The 19,513-nt window shown below is 31.4% G+C and overlaps 5 protein-coding genes across 5 annotated transcripts in view; 2 read left to right on the top strand and 3 right to left on the bottom strand.

The window, feature by feature from the left end:
• Positions 1 to 8,860, bottom strand: part of LOC134827456 (VWFA and cache domain-containing protein CG16868) — a 38,279-nt gene extending 29,419 nt beyond the window's left edge. Inside the window, exon 1 of the mRNA XM_063840092.1 lies at positions 8,045 to 8,860. Coding sequence (XP_063696162.1) covers positions 8,045 to 8,680 — 636 coding nt within the window. The 5' untranslated portion in view covers positions 8,681 to 8,860. The remainder of the gene's footprint in view (positions 1 to 8,044) is intronic.
• A 1,722-nt stretch (positions 8,861 to 10,582) lies between these two features.
• LOC134827459 (probable Golgi SNAP receptor complex member 2) lies at positions 10,583 to 11,442 on the bottom strand. Its single transcript, XM_063840096.1, has one exon. The coding sequence runs from the start codon at positions 11,395 to 11,397 to the stop codon at positions 10,768 to 10,770; it is 630 nt and encodes a 209-aa protein (XP_063696166.1). The 5' UTR covers positions 11,398 to 11,442; the 3' UTR covers positions 10,583 to 10,767.
• A 588-nt stretch (positions 11,443 to 12,030) lies between these two features.
• LOC134827458 (zinc finger protein 708-like) lies at positions 12,031 to 13,469 on the top strand. Its single transcript, XM_063840095.1, has 2 exons — positions 12,031 to 12,197; positions 12,258 to 13,469. The coding sequence occupies exons 1-2, from the start codon at positions 12,087 to 12,089 to the stop codon at positions 13,467 to 13,469; spliced, it is 1,323 nt and encodes a 440-aa protein (XP_063696165.1). The 5' UTR covers positions 12,031 to 12,086.
• An 11-nt stretch (positions 13,470 to 13,480) lies between these two features.
• LOC134827457 (DNA repair and recombination protein RAD54B-like) lies at positions 13,481 to 16,596 on the bottom strand. The gene is made up of 2 exons (XM_063840094.1): positions 16,558 to 16,596; positions 13,481 to 16,507 (listed from the first exon to the last, which is right to left on the bottom strand). Coding segments are annotated over exons 1-2 (3,003 nt in total). The 5' UTR covers positions 16,559 to 16,596; the 3' UTR covers positions 13,481 to 13,505.
• Positions 16,597 to 16,769: 173 nt separating this feature from the next.
• Positions 16,770 to 18,629, top strand: LOC134835787 (importin subunit alpha-7). The gene is made up of 2 exons (XM_063850753.1): positions 16,770 to 18,063; positions 18,129 to 18,629. The coding sequence occupies exons 1-2, from the start codon at positions 16,849 to 16,851 to the stop codon at positions 18,477 to 18,479; spliced, it is 1,566 nt and encodes a 521-aa protein (XP_063706823.1). The 5' UTR covers positions 16,770 to 16,848; the 3' UTR covers positions 18,480 to 18,629.
• Positions 18,630 to 19,513: the final 884 nt, after the last annotated feature.

The following is a 19,513-nucleotide window of genomic DNA, read 5'->3' on the forward strand; positions in this document are numbered from 1 at the left end:
ATTAATTTTTTTTGTGAAATTAAAAATATTGTGAAATTATTAGAATTAAATTTTCTTTAATTTAATTTTTTTTTTATTTTAATTAAATTATTCAGAAAATAAATAAAAATAATAAAATTATTAATTTATTAAAAATATTAAATTTTATAATTTAAAAAAAATATCAAGTGAAAAAAAATCAAAAAATTTTTAATTTTTTTCATAATTTTTTGTTTACCGAAATATGAATTCCTCACGATAAATTTTCTAAAAGACAACAAGATTTATTGCAAAATTGAAGAGAATGAAGACTATAAAATTAAAAACACTCGAATATCTTTAGTGAATCATTTTTCGGCATCATTTTACAGATTAGAAGCCTTAATTTAAATCTCTCATCAAACCAACTTCACAATTAATTACCTCTCCATATCCACTCGATATCTGTCTTCTAACATAGAATTTCATTCGAATGGCTTTGAAATAATTCCGCATCGAATCAACCCAACCACATTTCATCGAAAAAAGTGATAGACAGTTCAATTTTTGTTGAAATAGCCTTTTTCGAGTGAAACACACACACACACACAAAACAATCAACAATCATCACTCCACTCCACTCAATAACTCAAATAAAATACAATTTTATGTTTTTATTGCTCTCACTATTAATAAAGTTATGTTAGATATCGATGATATGTACATGCCGTATCGTCTCTAATCAAAGACTCGTATAAAATAAATATATATTTATCGACATCATATCATCGTGTCATAAAATTATCAATGCCCTTTATGCGTCGTACACACAAAATTCCCCATAAATATTATAATAATCGTACAAAAAAGCAGTCAACATTGGGCTTGATGATGATTCTTTTTCCCAACACACAAAAAAAAATATTGTAATGTCATTATTTCGATATTATTGGATTTGATATACATATTTGGGACATTCCGCTTTTCACATATCGAAGTGAAGAGTCGATCGTGACACAAACATAAACGCATGACAATGGCGATGATGATGATTATTATTATTATGATACACATATATTGGCCTGGTACTGCCTGATATGCCGCTTTTTTTGCCACACATAACTTTTTTTTTCGTTTCCGCCTAATCATTTTCAATAAAATATACTTTTTTCCCGCAGACAAGTACAAGCGAGCGAACGTGCGAAGAAGAAAAATGAAGCTTTTGCGGCGAGGAAGGGAGTAAAGAGGGTCGACTGTGTGTTTAAAGGCTAACCAACGATGATGATGACGACTAGCAGAGTGGTAGAAACGCAAAAAAAAATTGATGTGGGTAAAAAGGCAACAAAAACACAACAACAACAACAATATTGTGTGTCAGGCAGTCCAATGCCAACACTTAACTAACAATGTAAGTGAAAGATATAAATATTATTTTCTTTTGTTGTTAAAAGTATTTACGGGCGTCCCAAACATATGTGTAGGAAGTAAAAAGGGAAAGGATATTGAGCATTACAAATTTGATTGACGATTATTAGCTTTTCCTTTGTGTGTGTACATTTCCACAAGATAACGAGTAAAAAATTAGCCGCGTCATTTGTGCCGTAAATATTAACAACAGCGAGCGAAACAAGGGAACATTTTAATTTTAGCCACGAAAATATGACGCAAAATAAGGTTTTTCGGCTGAATTTTAACAGAATAAAGGATGATGGGGACAACGTGGTTGACGAAGAAATGCATACATGAGAGAATTTTTCGGAAGAGAGTCCCTTTCGCAAGTTATTATTTTTTTTCAAGTTTTTTTTTTTAATTATTTTAATTATTTTTGATTTTTTTTTTAATTTATATTTTTAAATTTTATTTTTAATTAAAATTAAGAATTTCAAATGATTTTTTAACTCAAATAAATATAATTTATTTTTTAATTCAAAAATTTAAAAAAATAAATAAAATAATAAATTAAAATAAAATAAAAAATAATTAAATTAAAAAAAAATAAAAGAAAATTACAAAGACAAAAAATTGAAAATTTAAGAATATTTTTTGAATTATTTATTCACGTGAATTTTTTTAATAATATAAACATCTATTCCTAAAAAAATTGGAAAAAATATTTTTTTAGCACTAAAAAAATTAAATCATTTTTTTTATTTGGTTTTTAATTATTTAAACTAAATTAAATTAATTATTTTTATTTAATTTTATTTTTTTTTAAATTAATTATTAAAAAAAAAAATATAAATTTGGTAAAAAAAAATCAGGATCTCAAAACTTTTTAAGATTTTAGATTTTTTTTTTTTAATTTGTTTATTTTTAAATAAATTCATCCTTAAAATATTTTTAGTTTTTTTTTTGCCATACTTTGTTCATAAAATAAAAAAAATAATAAAAAAATAAAAATAAATGAATTAAATTTTAAATAAAATAAAAGAAAATTAAATCAAATTTGATTTTCAGAAAATTAAAAAAAAAATTAAAATAATTGATTATTTTTATATTTTATTTTTATTTATTATGATTTGTTTTTTCAAATTTAATTATTTAAAAATTTAATTTCTTTAAAAAAATTCTATTTTTCAGCAAGCCAAAATATCAATATCATCCTCAACTGTAAAAAAAACTCGCGAAAGGGATAAAAGTCACATATTCAACGACTCAACGAGTGTAACATTTGTTCGTTAACATTTTCCGCATTGGAGTAAAGTGAAAATTTTCTATTAAAAGCGACCGACGACGACAACGACATTGTTGTTGTGAAGTCATCGCCGTAACCGCCAGTGTTTGAGCGGAAAAGTAAATATTTTATTAAACGAGCGAGAGATAAGATAAATAATTAGAAAATGTGGCGGGAACGGATGACTGTGCAAATTTGGCGAGAAAAGGGAAAAAGTGATGAAATAGTTACGAACTCATCCCATTAAGGCCAAAAAAAAAAAAAATAACTTGAACTAAAATTAAAAAGAAAACCTTTTATGGTTTAAAGCGAACTTTTTTCAAGTATTTTAGAAAAACAAAAAAAAATTAAACAATAGAAAAACTTTTAAACATTTTCATAGCAAGTATAAACGATCCGTTGAGGAAACAAAATGAAATCATCCCTCTTTTAGACAAAGAAAAGGTAATATAACGTCAGAAAAATATTTGAACTATTTTCCAAGAGAAACTTTTGTATGTGTCTAGAGTGTGCATGTGTGATGCACTCTTATCTCTATATTTACAAAGTTTTTTACAGGAAACGGTTCGAAATGATTCGGATGCATCTCCTCGTTTTGGATTTCTTGTACATTTTAAAAACTTTTTACTTCCGTCGTCGCATCGGAATGGATTCCAAAATAATAATAATAATAAAAAAAAGTTAACATGTTATGATGTGTACCATCCTCCATCCAGAACAACCACAGGCAAACACACAGCACGAGAGAGATAGAGAAGTTGAACCCAATCCATTTATTATTCATGGATTTTTTTGTGCGAACCAGTATGTCGAGTCATAAAAGCGTATCAGAAGTCATCGTGTCATGCGAGGATGTTATGGCTTTTTACTTGCACTTTTGACTAAAAACGTTAAAAAAAAATTAAAAAATTTAAAATTTGATTATATTCAAAAATAAATAAAATAAAATAAAAAAAAAATAAATTTAAATTAAAAAAGAATTTAAAAATTATAAATTAAAATAATTTAATTAAATTTTTATCTAAATTTAATTTAATTTAAATAAATATAAAATTTTTAAATTATTTTTAAAAATAAAAAATTTAATTTAAATTAAAAATTATTTTAAAAATATATTAATGAATATTATTTGATTATAAATTTTTATTTAAAATAAAATAAATTTTTATTTAAAATTAATTTAAAATTTTAATTTATTTTTTTTTATTTTAATTTAAATTGAAGAATTAATTAAATTATATTATTTATAAAAAAAAATAATTTTAAATTAATTAATTGAATTTTATACAAATTTTTAGGTCAACTAAACGTCAATTGGGATCAAGTGCAATTATTGGTAAATAAAATTAAAAACAGCAAATCGCCCGAAACCGCGTTCTATCCCAATTTCCTAATGAAACGCATTTCGAAAATAATTTTAAATTGCTCTGACAACAATAAAAACTAAATAAAACGCAGCAGGCGGCACACAAAAAAAATTTACCCACAGCTTGGGCGTTGATTCGTGCGAATTTCGTCCTTTTTTTGTTGTGTTACATACCGCGCGCGTGATTATTATCATTCGCTCCCCGAATGCATAAAATATTAAATTTATTATTTTAACACCCGTAATTTTTGATTTGAAAACGAGCTGCGAAACGAAGTTAACTGTCGCTTGTTTTATGAATGTTTAATAGAAAAATGAATTAAATTTTATTTGATATCACAATTTGATTATTATTACCTTGTGTTTTACATTTAGAGTGAATAACTGACATGTGCATAACATGTTCTCGCTTGCACACACAGTTTAACGACTTTATAACGAGAATCACTCGAGAGACAGACTAGCAGCAAATTTTTCGGTATAATTTGTTTGCTCCGTTGCTAGAAGTTGTTTGTTGTTGTAGTTTCGGAACATGAAAAATTTATTTTATGTTACAAAATGCATAATTGTGTGAATGGTGCCGGCGCACAGAGCAAATGTTATCGCATGTCATTAAAATTTTCTACTACACAAACAGCAGGGATATTTAGATGAAGACTTGATTACTATCATCATCATCATCATCGTCATATCTCTGGCATGCCGGCAGGTATGTAGCGTCATTCGGAGGCTCATTTGGGTCTAAAACAGGTTCAAATGGCTTAAAAAGCGGATTTTAAGGCATTCTAGTGTACTTCATACTGTGAAATGTCATCTAAATAATTAAATTTTTTAAAAATTGAGCAATTTTGTGGAAATTTTGATTTAATTTAAGGCAATTTGAATTCTTTTAGCAATTTTTTACATATTTCAAGAGGGATTTTCGACTTAAACTTAAGAAAAATTCACTTAAGTTTGACTTAAGCTTAAGAAAACTTCACTTAAGTTCGACTTAAGTAAATAAATTGACTTAATTTAACTTTTTTAAAAACATTTTTCAAAAAAAAAAATTTTCTAATTTGTTCAAAAATATTCATAAAATTGGTCAAAAAGTAAAAAAAAAATTGATTTTTTACTTATTTTTAAGTTTGAGCTTAAGTCAAGAGCCTTGAAGGCGAAATTTTCTTTTACTTTTACTAAAAAATTAAGTTTAAGTCCATTAAGCTTAAGTTTAAGTCATAAATTTTTGCATCCTTGATATCATGAAAGGTAATTCAGCAATAGTGAATTCTTCATTTTGTAGAAAAAAATTAAAACATCGAAGAAAATTCGCTTTTTTACGTTCAAAATATCAAGAGTCTTCAACATTTCACCCAAATTTGCATATCTGTCTTCCAAAAAAATGCTTTTTGTGCCTTGAATGAGTCTAAATCTTCATAAAAAGGCGACTTTAGAATTCATTCAGCTCTTCCAGAAGGTCTCAAAAAGTTTCAAAGTGAATTTCAAGCACAATTGGAGTCAGAAAACTTCTTCATGGTTTGAATTTTGATCATTTTCTCAAGAATTTCAGGCTCAAGGATCGCATTTCATCCCCCAAAAAGCTACACTTCTGACACGCCTTTCATCGTAACTGATGTTCCTGTTCCCTAGTTAGCCGTTTTATCGTCTCGTTTATCCTATTTCATGTGTCTTTTCTCTCCACATAATAATCATCATAAAATAAACGCAAGAAGATACGGCCTGAATGATATTTGATACTTCTCTCCACAGGAACTGCAAGAAAAAAAAGAAGAAATTGTGTGATGATGTTGTAAGAAGAACGATTTGTGGCAGCAACAACGGAACCGAAGCGAGAGATACCAACAACCAATTTAGATTAGAATGATCGGTTTGAAAGATTTATTCATGTTGATAAATAGTAACAAAATTTCATGTTCGATGCTGGAGTCTTGTTTCCTCTGCTCTGCGTCTTTCGTTGTTCGGAAAAATATTTAACAACAATAGACAAGAGTTTCTGTGTTCGTCGAATATTTGTGTGGTTCAGCTACACAGACACAGACAATGGAGCAAGAAGATTTTCTTCTTATGTTTTCACATCTTTTGTATTTATTTGCGTTAAAAAATAAACTTACACGAACAATAAAATGACGAGGATTGATTCGATGTAAATAAACGATGATGTCGATCAAGGCGTACCATGTTATGGGAAAATGTAAACATTTTAGATTTTTTTTCTGTGTTTTTCATGGGAATGGATATAAATTTTAAAGTAAACTTTAGTGTAATTCATCATAAGAAATAAAATTTATCATCATAATTTGAGATTTGGAACGGAGGAATTTCATTTGTTTGGTGCTGAGATGTAACAATTCTCGGTTTGGGTGCCAGAAATACGCAAAATGTGGTTTTTTGGCAAACCGATATTAGAAAATTTATTTATGTTCAGTAAGTTATGATTTATATTCTTATCAGATGGAGAGTTACATTGCAAATATTTTATGTAAGGCATAATAATAATTTATTGTTAGTGCGAAAAAAAAATGTCAAGGTCACCAACAAAAAAAAAAAAAATTTAATTGCTTGTATTTCAAAGGATTTTTTGAAAAAAAAAAATTTTTCAAAATAAAACTCATATAAATTAATTAAAAATAAAAAAAAATAAAAATTTTTATTCAAAAGAAAAATTAATAATTATTTTGATATTAAAAAAAATAATTATGTATTTTTTTTATTAAAATAAGTAAAAATTTGGCAAAAATTGATAATTTTGAAATTACGGAAAAAAATTCAAAAAAAAAATTTTAAAAACGATATCAAGACCGATGCTTGATATGATTTTTTTATGAAAACTGTGTCAATGACACTTTTTGTCAAATCTTGCACCAAATGGATAAATTTTTATCAAAAAGGTTTAATTTTATGATAATTTTTTTAAAATTTATTATTTATTTAATTAAATTATTTTTTATTTTATTCATTATTTTTTATTAATTTATTTTTTTTTTTAATTATTTAATTAAAAATTAAATAAAAAATTATTTTAAATTTTTAAAAATTTAATTTTTTATTTAAAAAAAATAATTTTATTTTTTTTTAATGAAATAATCATTTTAATTTTTTTTAATTTAAAAAAAAAAAAATAAATTAAATTTTTTTTTTATTTTAATAAAAAATAAATTAAAAATTATTTTTTTTAAATTAATTTTTTTTTAATTTTATAAAAATTAAAAAAATAATAATTAAATTATTTTTTTTTTTTTTATAAATTAAAAATAATTTTTTTTAATATTCAAAAAAAAATAATAAATTAAAAATTAATAAAAAAATCAAATTTTACTTTTTTGGCTTTTTTAAATTAATTTAATTTTTAACTTAAAATCAGTTTTAATAACTAAATTTTTTAAAGCCTTTCACAAAAAAATCTTCACTATAAACTAACTTCAAAAGAAATGCCCCTGGCTCCATTTTTTTGTTAATTCCTTTGAACTCACTTCCATAAATACACAAAAAAAAGATGAAAATGATGAAAAAATCTTATAAACGGCCCGCAATAAAAAGGCGAGAAACAAAAACAGACTATAAACTCATATCAGAATCTTGAAAATTTCATACCCTCCACTCATGTAAATAATAAAAAGATTACTTTTCAACTATTTAACGCAATAAAAGAACGCGTTTCTCTTAACTTTATATTATTATTATTACGTTATTTAGTTGAACACACTCACTTGCTGCTACACGATGAGCGAACAACAACAACGACGACGAAAAAAAAGAACGAAGAAGTAAAAACTGAAATCAAGATGGGGAGCAACATGATTTAAATGTGTTCTCGTATATAAATAAATAATTTTTGTTTAAAAGACGGAAAGATAAATAAATCACAAGAAGCATATTCATACTTGCTCTCAACTTTTCAGTTTTTTTTTGTATAAATTACTACCTGAATGACTGCGAAAAGAAAGCGCCATATGCGAAAAAAATATTTTTTTAAATTTTAATTTTTTTATGGCGATTCAATAATGACTTTTTCTCATAAAAAAAAACAATTTAAAAAAAAAACTTACTTGCACTGTCGAACATCCCAACTCGACATTTCTGATATTTTTTAGTTTTTTCTCCATGGCCTTGGCAAGATCAGAAATGCCGAAATTGTGTTGCGAGGACCCATCATTATGGTTTTGGTTGCTGGAAGTGGTGATGTTAGCGTTATAATTAGAAACAGATGAGCTGGAAGACAACAACAACGACGTAGAAGCAGAGGAAGGAGGAATGTAAGAAGATAAAGATGACGGCGAATATGGTATTTGTGGTTGATGTTGCGTTGTTATTTGTTGCTGCTTTGCCGCAGAATGAAGAAATGATAATTTTGGCGGATCAATTTCTTTCGTGCCATCGTCGTGCGGAATGGCATTTTTCTTGCTCACATCACGGGTCATCACATCCCGATAAATTGAATTATTATTATTATTTTTATTATTTGTTGTCGTTTCATTATTTGTCGTTGCAATTATTGCTGTGCTGTAATGTGGCTCCTTGGCGTTCGTCGTCGTGTAAACATTTGGGAAACTTTTACCGACTGTCGTTGCGACAAGAAGAAGCGAAATTGTTACAAAGCACAGCCACTTTAAAATCATTTTCATTTTTTGTTTCACTTTGCTTCTCTTCTTCTTCTCTTTTATTATTCTTTTTAATTCGTACATTAAGCACTCACATTATTCTACCACTATTTTTGCCACACATTTGCACTTTTTGCCTTATTTCACAATCATTTTCATCGCGGATTTTCGAGGCTTTGAAACACGATCGGAACGGGAATTATTTCTGCTCCCAAAAAACTTTTGTAAAATTCTCCGTGGTTGCACAATGCACATCCATCCTACTCGAGTTCATCCTTTAGACTGAACACAATTTTCCAGATTTTTGACGTTTCCAACGATTTCCAATAGTCCTTCCATTATTCCAGGCTGGATGTCTGTTTCTATACGCATACACGGTACGTTGTCGGAAATTATTTTTTTTGCACTGGGATTTGTCGGAAATTATTTTTTTTGCACTGGGGCAGAATGATTTGAGTGAGTTGATGCAGATGGCGCTGGCGTACTTATCAATTTCATTCGTCTCACTGGGGCAGAGTGGTTTGAGTGAGTTGATGCAGATGGCGCTGGCGTACTTATCAATTACATTCGTCTCATCAATTACATTCAAAAATCGGTGCCGGAAATGAAAAAATCGGTGCCGGAAATGAAAAAATCGGTGCCGGAAATGGAAAAATCGGTGCACTTCCGGTCGAGAGTAGCGCCTCCTGCTGTGCACTAACGCCTGTCATCGCGAATAGTCATCAATTTTCCCATTTTTTCCGTTTTTTAAAGAGCAAAGAGACGCGACTTGAGTGAAAAAAGATGCCGGTTATTGGCGTGAAACGAGACGAGCTCTTCAAGGCACTCGGCAAGACTTACAGTGAGTAAAATCATTCAAGAATTCGAAAAGTTCTGCTTTGACTTTGGCATCGAGTTGGATGATGTGACGTCGGAGTGTTGAGCAAGGAACAAGGAGATTCAGCTGCTTTGAAAGATGCCTCCGACGAAGTCATTTACAGAATTGAATTGCCTGCAAATCGTTCGGATCTTTTGAGCTTAGAGGGACTCGCATCTGCCTTGCTTGTCTTCCAAGGAAAGGAACAACCGCCAACTTTCAAAGCGATTCCTGCCAAAAATGAAAAACTCACGAGCGCTTAATCGACTTGCAAGACAAATTACATCAAAATATTTGTCGAAAACGGGCTTTGGTGGCAATTGGAACGCATGATCTTGACACAATTAAAGGTCCTTTTGTCTATGACGCGAAACCTCCGACGGAAATAAAGTTCAAACCCTTGAATCAAGAGAAAGAATTCACCGCAGCGGAGTTAATGGACTTGTATAGCACTCATGCACAGTTGAAAGCTTACTTACCCATCATCAAAGATTCGCCCGTGTATCCCGTAATTTACGATGCAAATGGAGTTGTGCTTTCGTGGCCTCCAATTATCAATGGAGATCATTCGAAAATCACGCTGAACACGAAAAATGTAATAAATATAATTTTTTAATGAATTTTAACTATTTTAAGGAATTTATTTTGCAATTAATTAATTAATTTATTAATTAAAAATAAAAAAAATAAATAATTGAATAAAAATAAAATAAAATAAATAAAAAAATAATAAAATAATTGAATTAATTTTTTAAATATTTTTTTATAATTATTTATTCGTTAAATAATAATTTTAAAAAATAATTTACCTAATTAATTATATTTTTTATTTTTTTAAATTAATTTTATTTAATTTGATATTTTTACCGCATTTCAAAGAAAAAATGCGTTCTTTAGACGACTACTTTCTTTATTTTTTTTAATTTAATTTATTTTGAGTTAATTTAAAAAATTTATTATTAAATTTTTTTAACATTTTTTTAATTTAATAAATATAATTAAATAAATCAAATTATTTAATTGAAATTGATTTATTTTTTTATTGTAAAAATAAATAAGGTTTTATTTAAAAAATTAAAAAATAATAAATATTTATTTTTTTGCATTGAGACTCATAAAAATTAAATATTTTTTTAAAGAAAAAATTGCGAATTATAAGAATTAATATTTAGGTATATTTAAATTTATTTCAAAAGGCTTTATTTATCAACAGGTTATGAAATATTTTAATAAAATTATTTTTTAAAAATTTATTTAATTATTTTTTTCCCAATTTTTTAAACAAAGGAATTTTATTTTTTTTAAAATGCTTCTTTTATGTTAAATACAAATAAACAATAAAAATGACGGCAAGAGTCACGACCATTCCTAAAATCATTATCCATTTATCCTGTTTGACCCTCCGTTCAATCAACATCATCGTATGATTCGAGATGCCCAAAGTATTGCCAATATCGAAAATTCTATTTCTGGCATTCTTCAATGTGTCTCTCTGTGATCGCAGATTATCCAAAACACTATTTCCCGTAAATAACATTTCATCGACGCCTTGATGGGCAAACTGCATTTGACTGTGTTGCTGCAACGAAAAGTCCAAATTGATCGCTGTCTCGACATTATTTGGAGAAAATCGTCGACTTAGCAGCTGTTCTCGCTCCGAGGCTTCGTCTATTCGTCTCTTTTGTTTTTGCTGAAATATTTGGACAGCAGCTTCGACATGCCGCACGTCGTACTTCAGTTGATCCACTCGCATTTTTGCATTTTGTCGTTGATCCACGGGAACTTTTAGCACAAAAAAGTCCAACTTTTCGCAATTTCCTTTTATTTCGTCAATGTTTTTGAGAATGTCATTTTCAGTGTGTGAATCGTCGATGCTGTTGAGTTTTTGGAGTAGTTGTTGGGTTTCTTGGAGCAGTTTGTTTGTTTTGTGGTATAAACTTTCCATTTTTGTGATTTAATTTTTAATAATTGACGTGTCTGTTTTGTTTCGGACTTGTTGTTGTCATTATTAGGCGTCGTTCATTAATGATGTTGAAATGGAAAATTTTTTTTTTTATTAAAATTTTAAAATTAATAAAAATTTTATTTTAAATAAAAATGTAAAATTAATAAAATTATAAAAAATTATTACAATTATTTATTTAATTTATTCAATTAATTTAATATAAATAAAATATTTTTTTAAATTATTTAAAAAATTTATTTGATTTTTAAATAAAATATAAAAAAAATAATTTAAAAAAAATAATTTAAGAAAAAAATTAAATTAAATTATTATTTTTTTAATGAAATATTAAATTTAAATTATTAAAATAAAATAAAAAAAAAAAAATAAAATTTATTACTCTAAAATATTAATTTTTTTTATTTATTAAATCCAATAAATTTTTAAAAATTAAAAATTAAATTTTCTGCTAAATTTCTTCAAATTTTCAATTAAATCTCTTAAAATCATCAAATTAATTTAAAAAAATTATTTTAATGCCGTTATTTTGATAAAATTTCGTTAATGAACGACGCCCTGATAACGAAAACGCTTCGTTAATCACAATTTTTATTATTAACGAAAGTGCATCGATCAAAAAATATGTGAAAAATTAATGAAAATCTAAAAATCTCTTGCAAATCCTAAAAATGAATGAACAAATTTGCAGGCTTTGCATGTCGGAAGAGACTAACATGGTATCAATATTGGATGAAGACCGAAATATTCCAACAAAAACTAAAATTTGCTTAAATATTGAAGTAAGAAAAATTTTTTTTCATCGAAAAATCTCCTAAAATAATAAATAAAATTTTTTTTAGATTCAACTCGATGACAACTTACCAAAGAAATTGTGCGAAGAATGCCTCAGTTTACTCGATGGCTACTACCAATTTTACATGCAATGCCAAGAAACGAACAAAGCCCTTCGCCAACTCAAAGAAGACGCAAATATCCAATTCCGTGTCATAAAATTCGAAATTTTGTCAACTCCTGACGAACCAATTCAGCAAGAAATTGCAAGTCCCACGAAGGAAACGGCAATTTGTGACATTTGCATGTTCAAAACGGACTCGCTCGAAGCTCTGAATTTCCATCAGCTCTCCGTGCATGTGGGCGAAGCTGAAGAATCTGTCGTTTTGGACTTCAAATGCGATCATTGCGGTAAATTATTCTTGAACGAAGCTGCGCGGAAGGAACATTTACGCTATTCTTGCCCCTTTATGGACACCCGAAGTTACATTTGTGACTTGTGCAATAAATCCTTCAAGGAAAAACAGACTTTGCGGAAACACTTGAACCTCCATATGAAAGTTAAAGAGTACCCGTGCAAACATTGTGATAAAATTTACTACTCCCAAAGCAGTTTGATCTTGCATTATCGCAGTCACAGCTCCGAACCGTGTCCCGTGTGTCATAAAGTGCTGAAATCCTACAGTTTGCCGTATCACATGGCCCAACATTCGACGGAAACTCGCTTCCAATGCCCAATTTGCAATAAAATAAAATTTCCCACGGAGTCATCGTTGAAGCAACATCTGAAAATTCACACAAAATCCGCCGAACCAACGGAATCCCTCATCTGTGATTGCGGCAGAAAGTTCAAAAGTCTCCGCGGGAAGCAGTGTCACAAGGCAAATGGATGCCCAGCAGTCAGTTTGGATAATTTCACGTTCAAATGCGAAACCTGCGGCAAAGGATTCAGCAAAAAAAGCAACTTATCGCGTCACATGTCGAGTCACGACGAGAAAAGTTACAAATGGAAGTGCGGAATTTGCGGCAAAAAGTTCAACAATAGCAGCAACTACAAAGTTCACAAGTACTCTCATAACCCGGAGAAGAACATCCCGTGCAAATATTGCGATAAAATGTTCAAAAATCAGGATTCGCTGCGTTCGCATTACGTTTTGCACGAAGGAAAGCTCTTTTCGTGTCGCGTATGCGAAAAAACCTTCGGCACGATAACTTTGTTGAACAATCACGTGAAGAAAAAGCACGAAAATGAGATAAAAACTGAAAAAAATTACAGTTAAGAGACAAAAAGTTACCAAAAAAATAAATATTTATTACTAAATAGTGACCTTACTTTCCGTTACGTTCCGGAAAATGAACTTAATGATGTCGATGGCGTCCTTTAAGCACAATTCCTCCAACAAATCCTCTTCAACGGGCGCCATATGATGTTCATATTTCATTAATTCATGCATTTGCAACGAATTTACCCCTGGATTTTTCGGTTTTGCGCGATTTTTTGGCCTAATTTTGAACGAAGCCTCTGATCCGTCGTTTGATTCGCTATCCAAAAGCATTTCCATCGACTCCTGCGAAGATTCTTCAGGTACATCGCCCAATCCAGCACATTTACATTTCAGCATTTCATGCGTGCTGCAAGTTTCATAGTCCTCAGGTACTGCAAAAAGTGCTTTGAGCTCTTCATCTGTGAATTTCAAGGATTTTTGATTGACATTATGGTCCATGACGCATCCCCCAAGTGATGTTTTCGTCATTTGACGCTGAAAAATCTTCTCCTCGATCGTATTTGCCGTCACAAGTCGATAAATATATACTTTTCGGGTTTGTCCGTCGCGCCAAATGCGTGCCAAAGCCTGTGAATCTGTCGCGGGATTCCAATCGTTGTCGTACAACACCAATCTACTTGCTCCGATGAGATTTAATCCCGTGCCTCCCGCTTTGGCAGACAGTAAAAAGACAAAAGTGTTCGACGAAGGGTCATTTAGGGACTTTACAGCCTTCGCGCGATCCGAAATTGCTGTTGTTCCGTCTAAACGAACGTAATTGAAGCTGAAATCACGACACATTGCCTCCAAAATGTCCAAAGTTTTGTTGTAATTTGACACGAGAACGACTCGTTCGTCGGTTTCTTTCAAAGCTTCCAACAGAAAATGCACAATTTCGAGTTTGGACGAGTCATAAATGGAACTTTGCGAGATCGATGGGATTTTTTTGCGTAAAAACGCAAATTCAGGCGATTTGTCACTCAGCAACAACGATGGTTGATTACAAATTTTCTTGAGCATCGTGATTAATTGCAACGGCGACACTGTTTTTTCCAAATTTTCCTTTTGCTCGTGATAGTACGTCAATAATTTCGTGTATAAAGCGCGTTGAACGTCAGATGCGGCACAAACAACGACAATTTCCTGCTTTTGCGGCAGAAATTTTTGCAAAACGTCTTGAGTTCGTCGCAAAATGAACTTTTTCAGAATTTCCGAGAGTTCTTTTTGTCTCAAAATTCCCAATTCCTTAAATTGTGGCAACACTGAGGGATTTTGACTTTGCACAATCGGATTTTCGTAACGAACTTTGAACTCGGAATAGTTTCCGAGCACTCCGGGATTCACGAAATCCACCAAAGCATGAAGTTCTTCCAAGTTATTTTGAATTGGGGTCCCCGTTAAGATGATTCGACGCTTACAAGGCAACTCATTAAGCCTCGATGCGACATTCGTATTGACATTTTTCATCTTATGCCCTTCGTCGCAAACGACAACGTCGAAATTGATGTTTTTTATGTCGTCAATGTGCTTCGCCAGCGATTCGTATGAAATTATCATGATCGGGATTTGCGTTGCATTTGCGAATTTTGACGGTTTGTTCTTCGCTGAGACCTCGAACGAGTAAATTCTTTGGTGTTCGAGCCATTTGAAGATTTCTTGCTTCCAATTTTCGACCAAACTGCTGTTTGTGACGATCAAAACTCGTCTGGCGATCGGGACTAATTTGTTGAAGGGGTTTTGTTTGAGCAGCATGTAGATCAAAGCGATCGTTTGAATGGTTTTTCCCAAGCCCATTTCGTCGGCGAGGATGGCACCTTCGATGGGGATGCCGTTGATGCTGTGAAATCCCATCACACACTCGTACAGGAAGCGAATTCCTACTTTTTGATGTTCGCGCAGTTGGGAAGCCAAAAAAGCAGGCACTTTAACGGGTTGTATGAGAGAAATATTCAACTTATTTCGAAAAATGAGATCATTTGGAGGGTTTGGCATTAAAAGTTCATCGGAATAAATTGAAATTGTTCTTTCTGAATCATTCGAAGAGTCATCAAAAACGTTGGGGCACTCAGGAGCAGCAGTTTCTGGCTCAAAAATTTCATCATTTTCAGTTTCTATGGCTTGTGACTGAGTAAAATTCGGTTGAAATGAAGTTTTGATGTCCATTGGTTGACTAAAAGGCACTTCACAAGGCTGTGATGGCTCTCCGTAATAATATCCCGAAGTAATTTCTTGGTCTTGAGGTTCAGAATTTGATTCGGTTTCAACGTAAGTCATCACAGGAGAGACAAAAGTCTTCATTTTTTTGACAATTTTTTGATTTACGTCATTATTGCTTCTTTTAACGCTGGAATTTGCTTCAGAATTTAATAATTCAACGATTTCAACCTCTTTTCCTTCGATAATTAATCGATCTCCGTCCTGGATTTCTTCGGATTTGAGTTTGTGATATGTAGCGACGAGCCTTCCTCGAATGTCTTTCAAACGCGCGACTTTTCCTTCGACTTCTAACGTTCCATCATCGTCAAAGGTCTTGTGTTTTTTGGTTGAAACAGGTCCATAGATCACAGTATAAACTCTTTTTTCGACTTTTTCTTCTTCTTTTTCGTGTTTTTCATGAAAATTCGTTAATAACGGACTTTGAAATGAATGATTTCCAATTTTTTTCACAGGTTTAGTCGAAATTTTCTTAGAAACTTCGTTAATTTCGTCGCCAATTTGAACGTCATAGCCTCCGATTGTTATCACAGATCCCTCTTCAATGATTTTTCCTTTGCTGTCACTCGAAATAAAACGTCCTTTGTCGTTTTTCAGTACAATTGTCCCGTTTTGATTGACTTCGATCATTCCATCTTCCGAAAATGTCTTGTGTTTCTTCGTTGAAGACTTTCCAAAGACAACTGAGAATTTTTTGAAGCTTACGGGAAAAGGCTCTGGTCTGTTAGAGGGTTTTGTGGCTCCAATTCGTTCGAGTTCCTTAACATGATTTTCTGAACTTTGTAAAATACTGAAGATTCCGGGGTTTTGGGAGGATGACGGTGCTTTAGAACGTCTCACTGAAAAGAATTTTAATTAAAATTTTGATTAAATTAAGGATTTTTCTTACTTTTTTAAAGATTTTTGATGATTTTTGAAGAAATTTCATTTCGCGGCGAAATTTTTTTATTGAATTAATTTTTTGGCGATTTACAAAAACCGTATTTTAGGAATAGAAACCAAATGCGTGGGTTGTTTTTGTGATGAGACGAATGAAAATGATAAAAAGTGGTTTGTGATGCGAAGGAATACGTCACATTTTGAATTAGCGTGTGTGCAATTGTGAAAACAAACACGGGAAAATTTTTCACAATAAAAAATCAAAAAAAGATCGCAATAGTCGCGTGGAAACCGAAGCAAAATGTCAAATTCCGCACACAAGCAACGCTACAAAAATGCTGGTCTCGATTCGCAAGAGATGCGACGCCGGCGCGAGGAGGAGGGCATCCAACTGCGAAAGCAAAAACGTGAACAACAACTAATCAAACGGAGGAACGTCAATGTCGCGCAGGAAGACGAGCCCGATTCGACAATTGGCGATGCCGAAGGTCACTCGAACCAGCCGCTCATCCATGCGGATACGGTGCGCTCGTTGTACAGCGACAATGTCGAGGAGCAACTCATTGCCACGCAAAAGTTTCGAAAAATGTTGTCGCGTGAACCGAATCCCCCGATTGACGAAGTCATCCAGACCGGAATTGTGCCACGATTTGTCGAATTTTTGCGGAACACGGAGAACGCGACGCTGCAATTCGAGGCGGCATGGGCTCTGACAAATATCGCGTCGGGTACGTCGTTGCAAACGAAAATGGTGATCGAGTCGGGAGCCGTTCCGGAGTTTATTAATTTGCTCGGGAGCCCGAATAAGGATGTGCAGGAGCAGGCGGTTTGGGCTTTGGGCAACATTGCCGGCGACTCGCCCATGTATCGTGACTTTTTGCTAAATGCGGGCGTCTTGATGCCTTTGCTGCAAATTCTCACTGACAATACTCGTCTCAATATGACGCGAAATGCCGTTTGGGCCTTGTCGAATTTGTGTCGTGGCAAGAATCCGCCGCCCGAATTTGCCAAAGTCTCCATCGGGTTGCCCGTGCTTGCGCGTCTCATTTTCCATCAGGATCACGAAGTTCTCAGTGACGCATGCTGGGCCCTTAGTTACTTATCCGATGGGCCAAATGCGAAAATTCAGGCGGTGATCGATGCCGGGGTTTGTCGTCGACTCGTCGAACTGCTGATGCACAACCATCAGAATGTCGTGTCGGCTGCGCTGCGTGCCGTTGGAAATATCGTGACGGGTGACGATCCACAGACACAATTGATCCTTAATTGCAACGCGTTGCCCTGCATTTTGCACTTGTTGGGCTCACAGAAGGAAACGATCCGGAAAGAGGCGTGTTGGACTGTCTCGAATATCGCGGCGGGCAATCGTGACCAAATCCAGGCCATTATCGAGGCGAATATCTTCCCCGTTTTGATCGACATCTTGCAAAAGGCCGAATTCAAGACACGCAAGGAAGCTGCTTGGGCTATCACGAACGCCACGAGTGGAGGCACAGCTGAACAAATCAAATATCTTGTAAGTTTTTTCCTATTTTTTAATTTTTTTTTTCACAAAAAATTCATAAAAAAATTTTTTTTAAGGTTCAAATTGGTTGCATACCCCCAATGTGCGATTTGTTGACGGTACAAGACTCGAACATCGTGCAAGTGGCATTGAATGGCTTGGAAAATATCCTCAAAACCGGAAATCATCACAAAATTAAGCCAAATCCGTATGCGGTGCTGGTCGAAGAGTGTTACGGCTTGGATAAAATTGAATTTTTGCAATCACACGAAAAAATGGAAATCTACGAGAAGGCTTTTCACATCATACAGACATACTTTGGCAATGACGAGGAAGAAGATGCCGCAGTGGCACCCCAAACTGAGAACAATCAGTTTCAATTCAATACGGATCAACAAGTTCCCATGGACGGCGGATTTCAATTCTAAAGCAACAACCCGATGCGATGAGAAAAGAGTGATTTTCATATTTATTTACATTTGTTTTCCGCGACTCTACCTATTTTTATTATCTTTAAAACGAGAAAATTTTACTTAAACCAAGGAGAAAAGTAAAAACAAAAAAAAAATGAAACAAAATTGATACAAAGCAGAAAATTAAACAAAAAAATTAGATTATTACAAAAACAGAAGAAAAAAAAAGAGATTTTAGGACACACTTTATTTAATTGAAAGAAGAAGAAAAGAAAAATAATTTGAAAAATTGTAATTCTGACAATTAAGTTGAAATTTAAAAGCTAATAAACTAACGATTAAAATCTTTAATAATTTTGCATTCAATTTTTTTTTTACAATCGGATGTTACTTAATGATGATTCATCTTCACATGGCGATATAAAAGAGAGATTGTGAAAGTGTGAGTTTTCATCCATTTTGGGAGTTGTGAATATTTTGACCATAAATGATGCGTGAAAAAAATTCAGTTTTGCTGTGGAAATGGTCAAAAATCGATTTTGGAAGTTAAATGAAGGCCACTTGCTTTTTTGTTTACATCATGAAGTCTGTTCTCCATTCATTCGTAGAGAGGGTCAGTTTTTATTTGATTTTTTTTTTGAATCCATTGTTTAAAAATTAAAATTTTATTAAAATAATTTTATTATTTATTAAATAATTTTAAATTAATTAATTTTTATTTTAAAAATTAAAAAAAAAAAGAATTAGATTTTCTTGTTAATTTTTAATGAGTATTCTCGAATGGTGAAAATATAAAAAAAATATAAAATATAAAAAATTGTAAAAAAAAAAATATTAAAAAATTTTGAAGGAAAAAAAAAGAAAATTCTTTAATTAAAATTTATTTATTTTTAAACATTTTTTGTTGATTATAAAATCAAACTATTTAAAATTATTAAAAAAATAAAATAAAATAATTAAATTTTTTAATATTTATTTTTTGTAAAAAAAAAAAATTAAATTAAATCAATATGTATTAAAAATAATTTAATAAAATTAGTTTTTCTAAA

Source organism: Culicoides brevitarsis, chromosome 1 (genome assembly GCF_036172545.1).
Source record: "Culicoides brevitarsis isolate CSIRO-B50_1 chromosome 1, AGI_CSIRO_Cbre_v1, whole genome shotgun sequence".
NCBI lineage: Eukaryota > Metazoa > Arthropoda > Insecta > Diptera > Ceratopogonidae > Culicoides > Culicoides brevitarsis.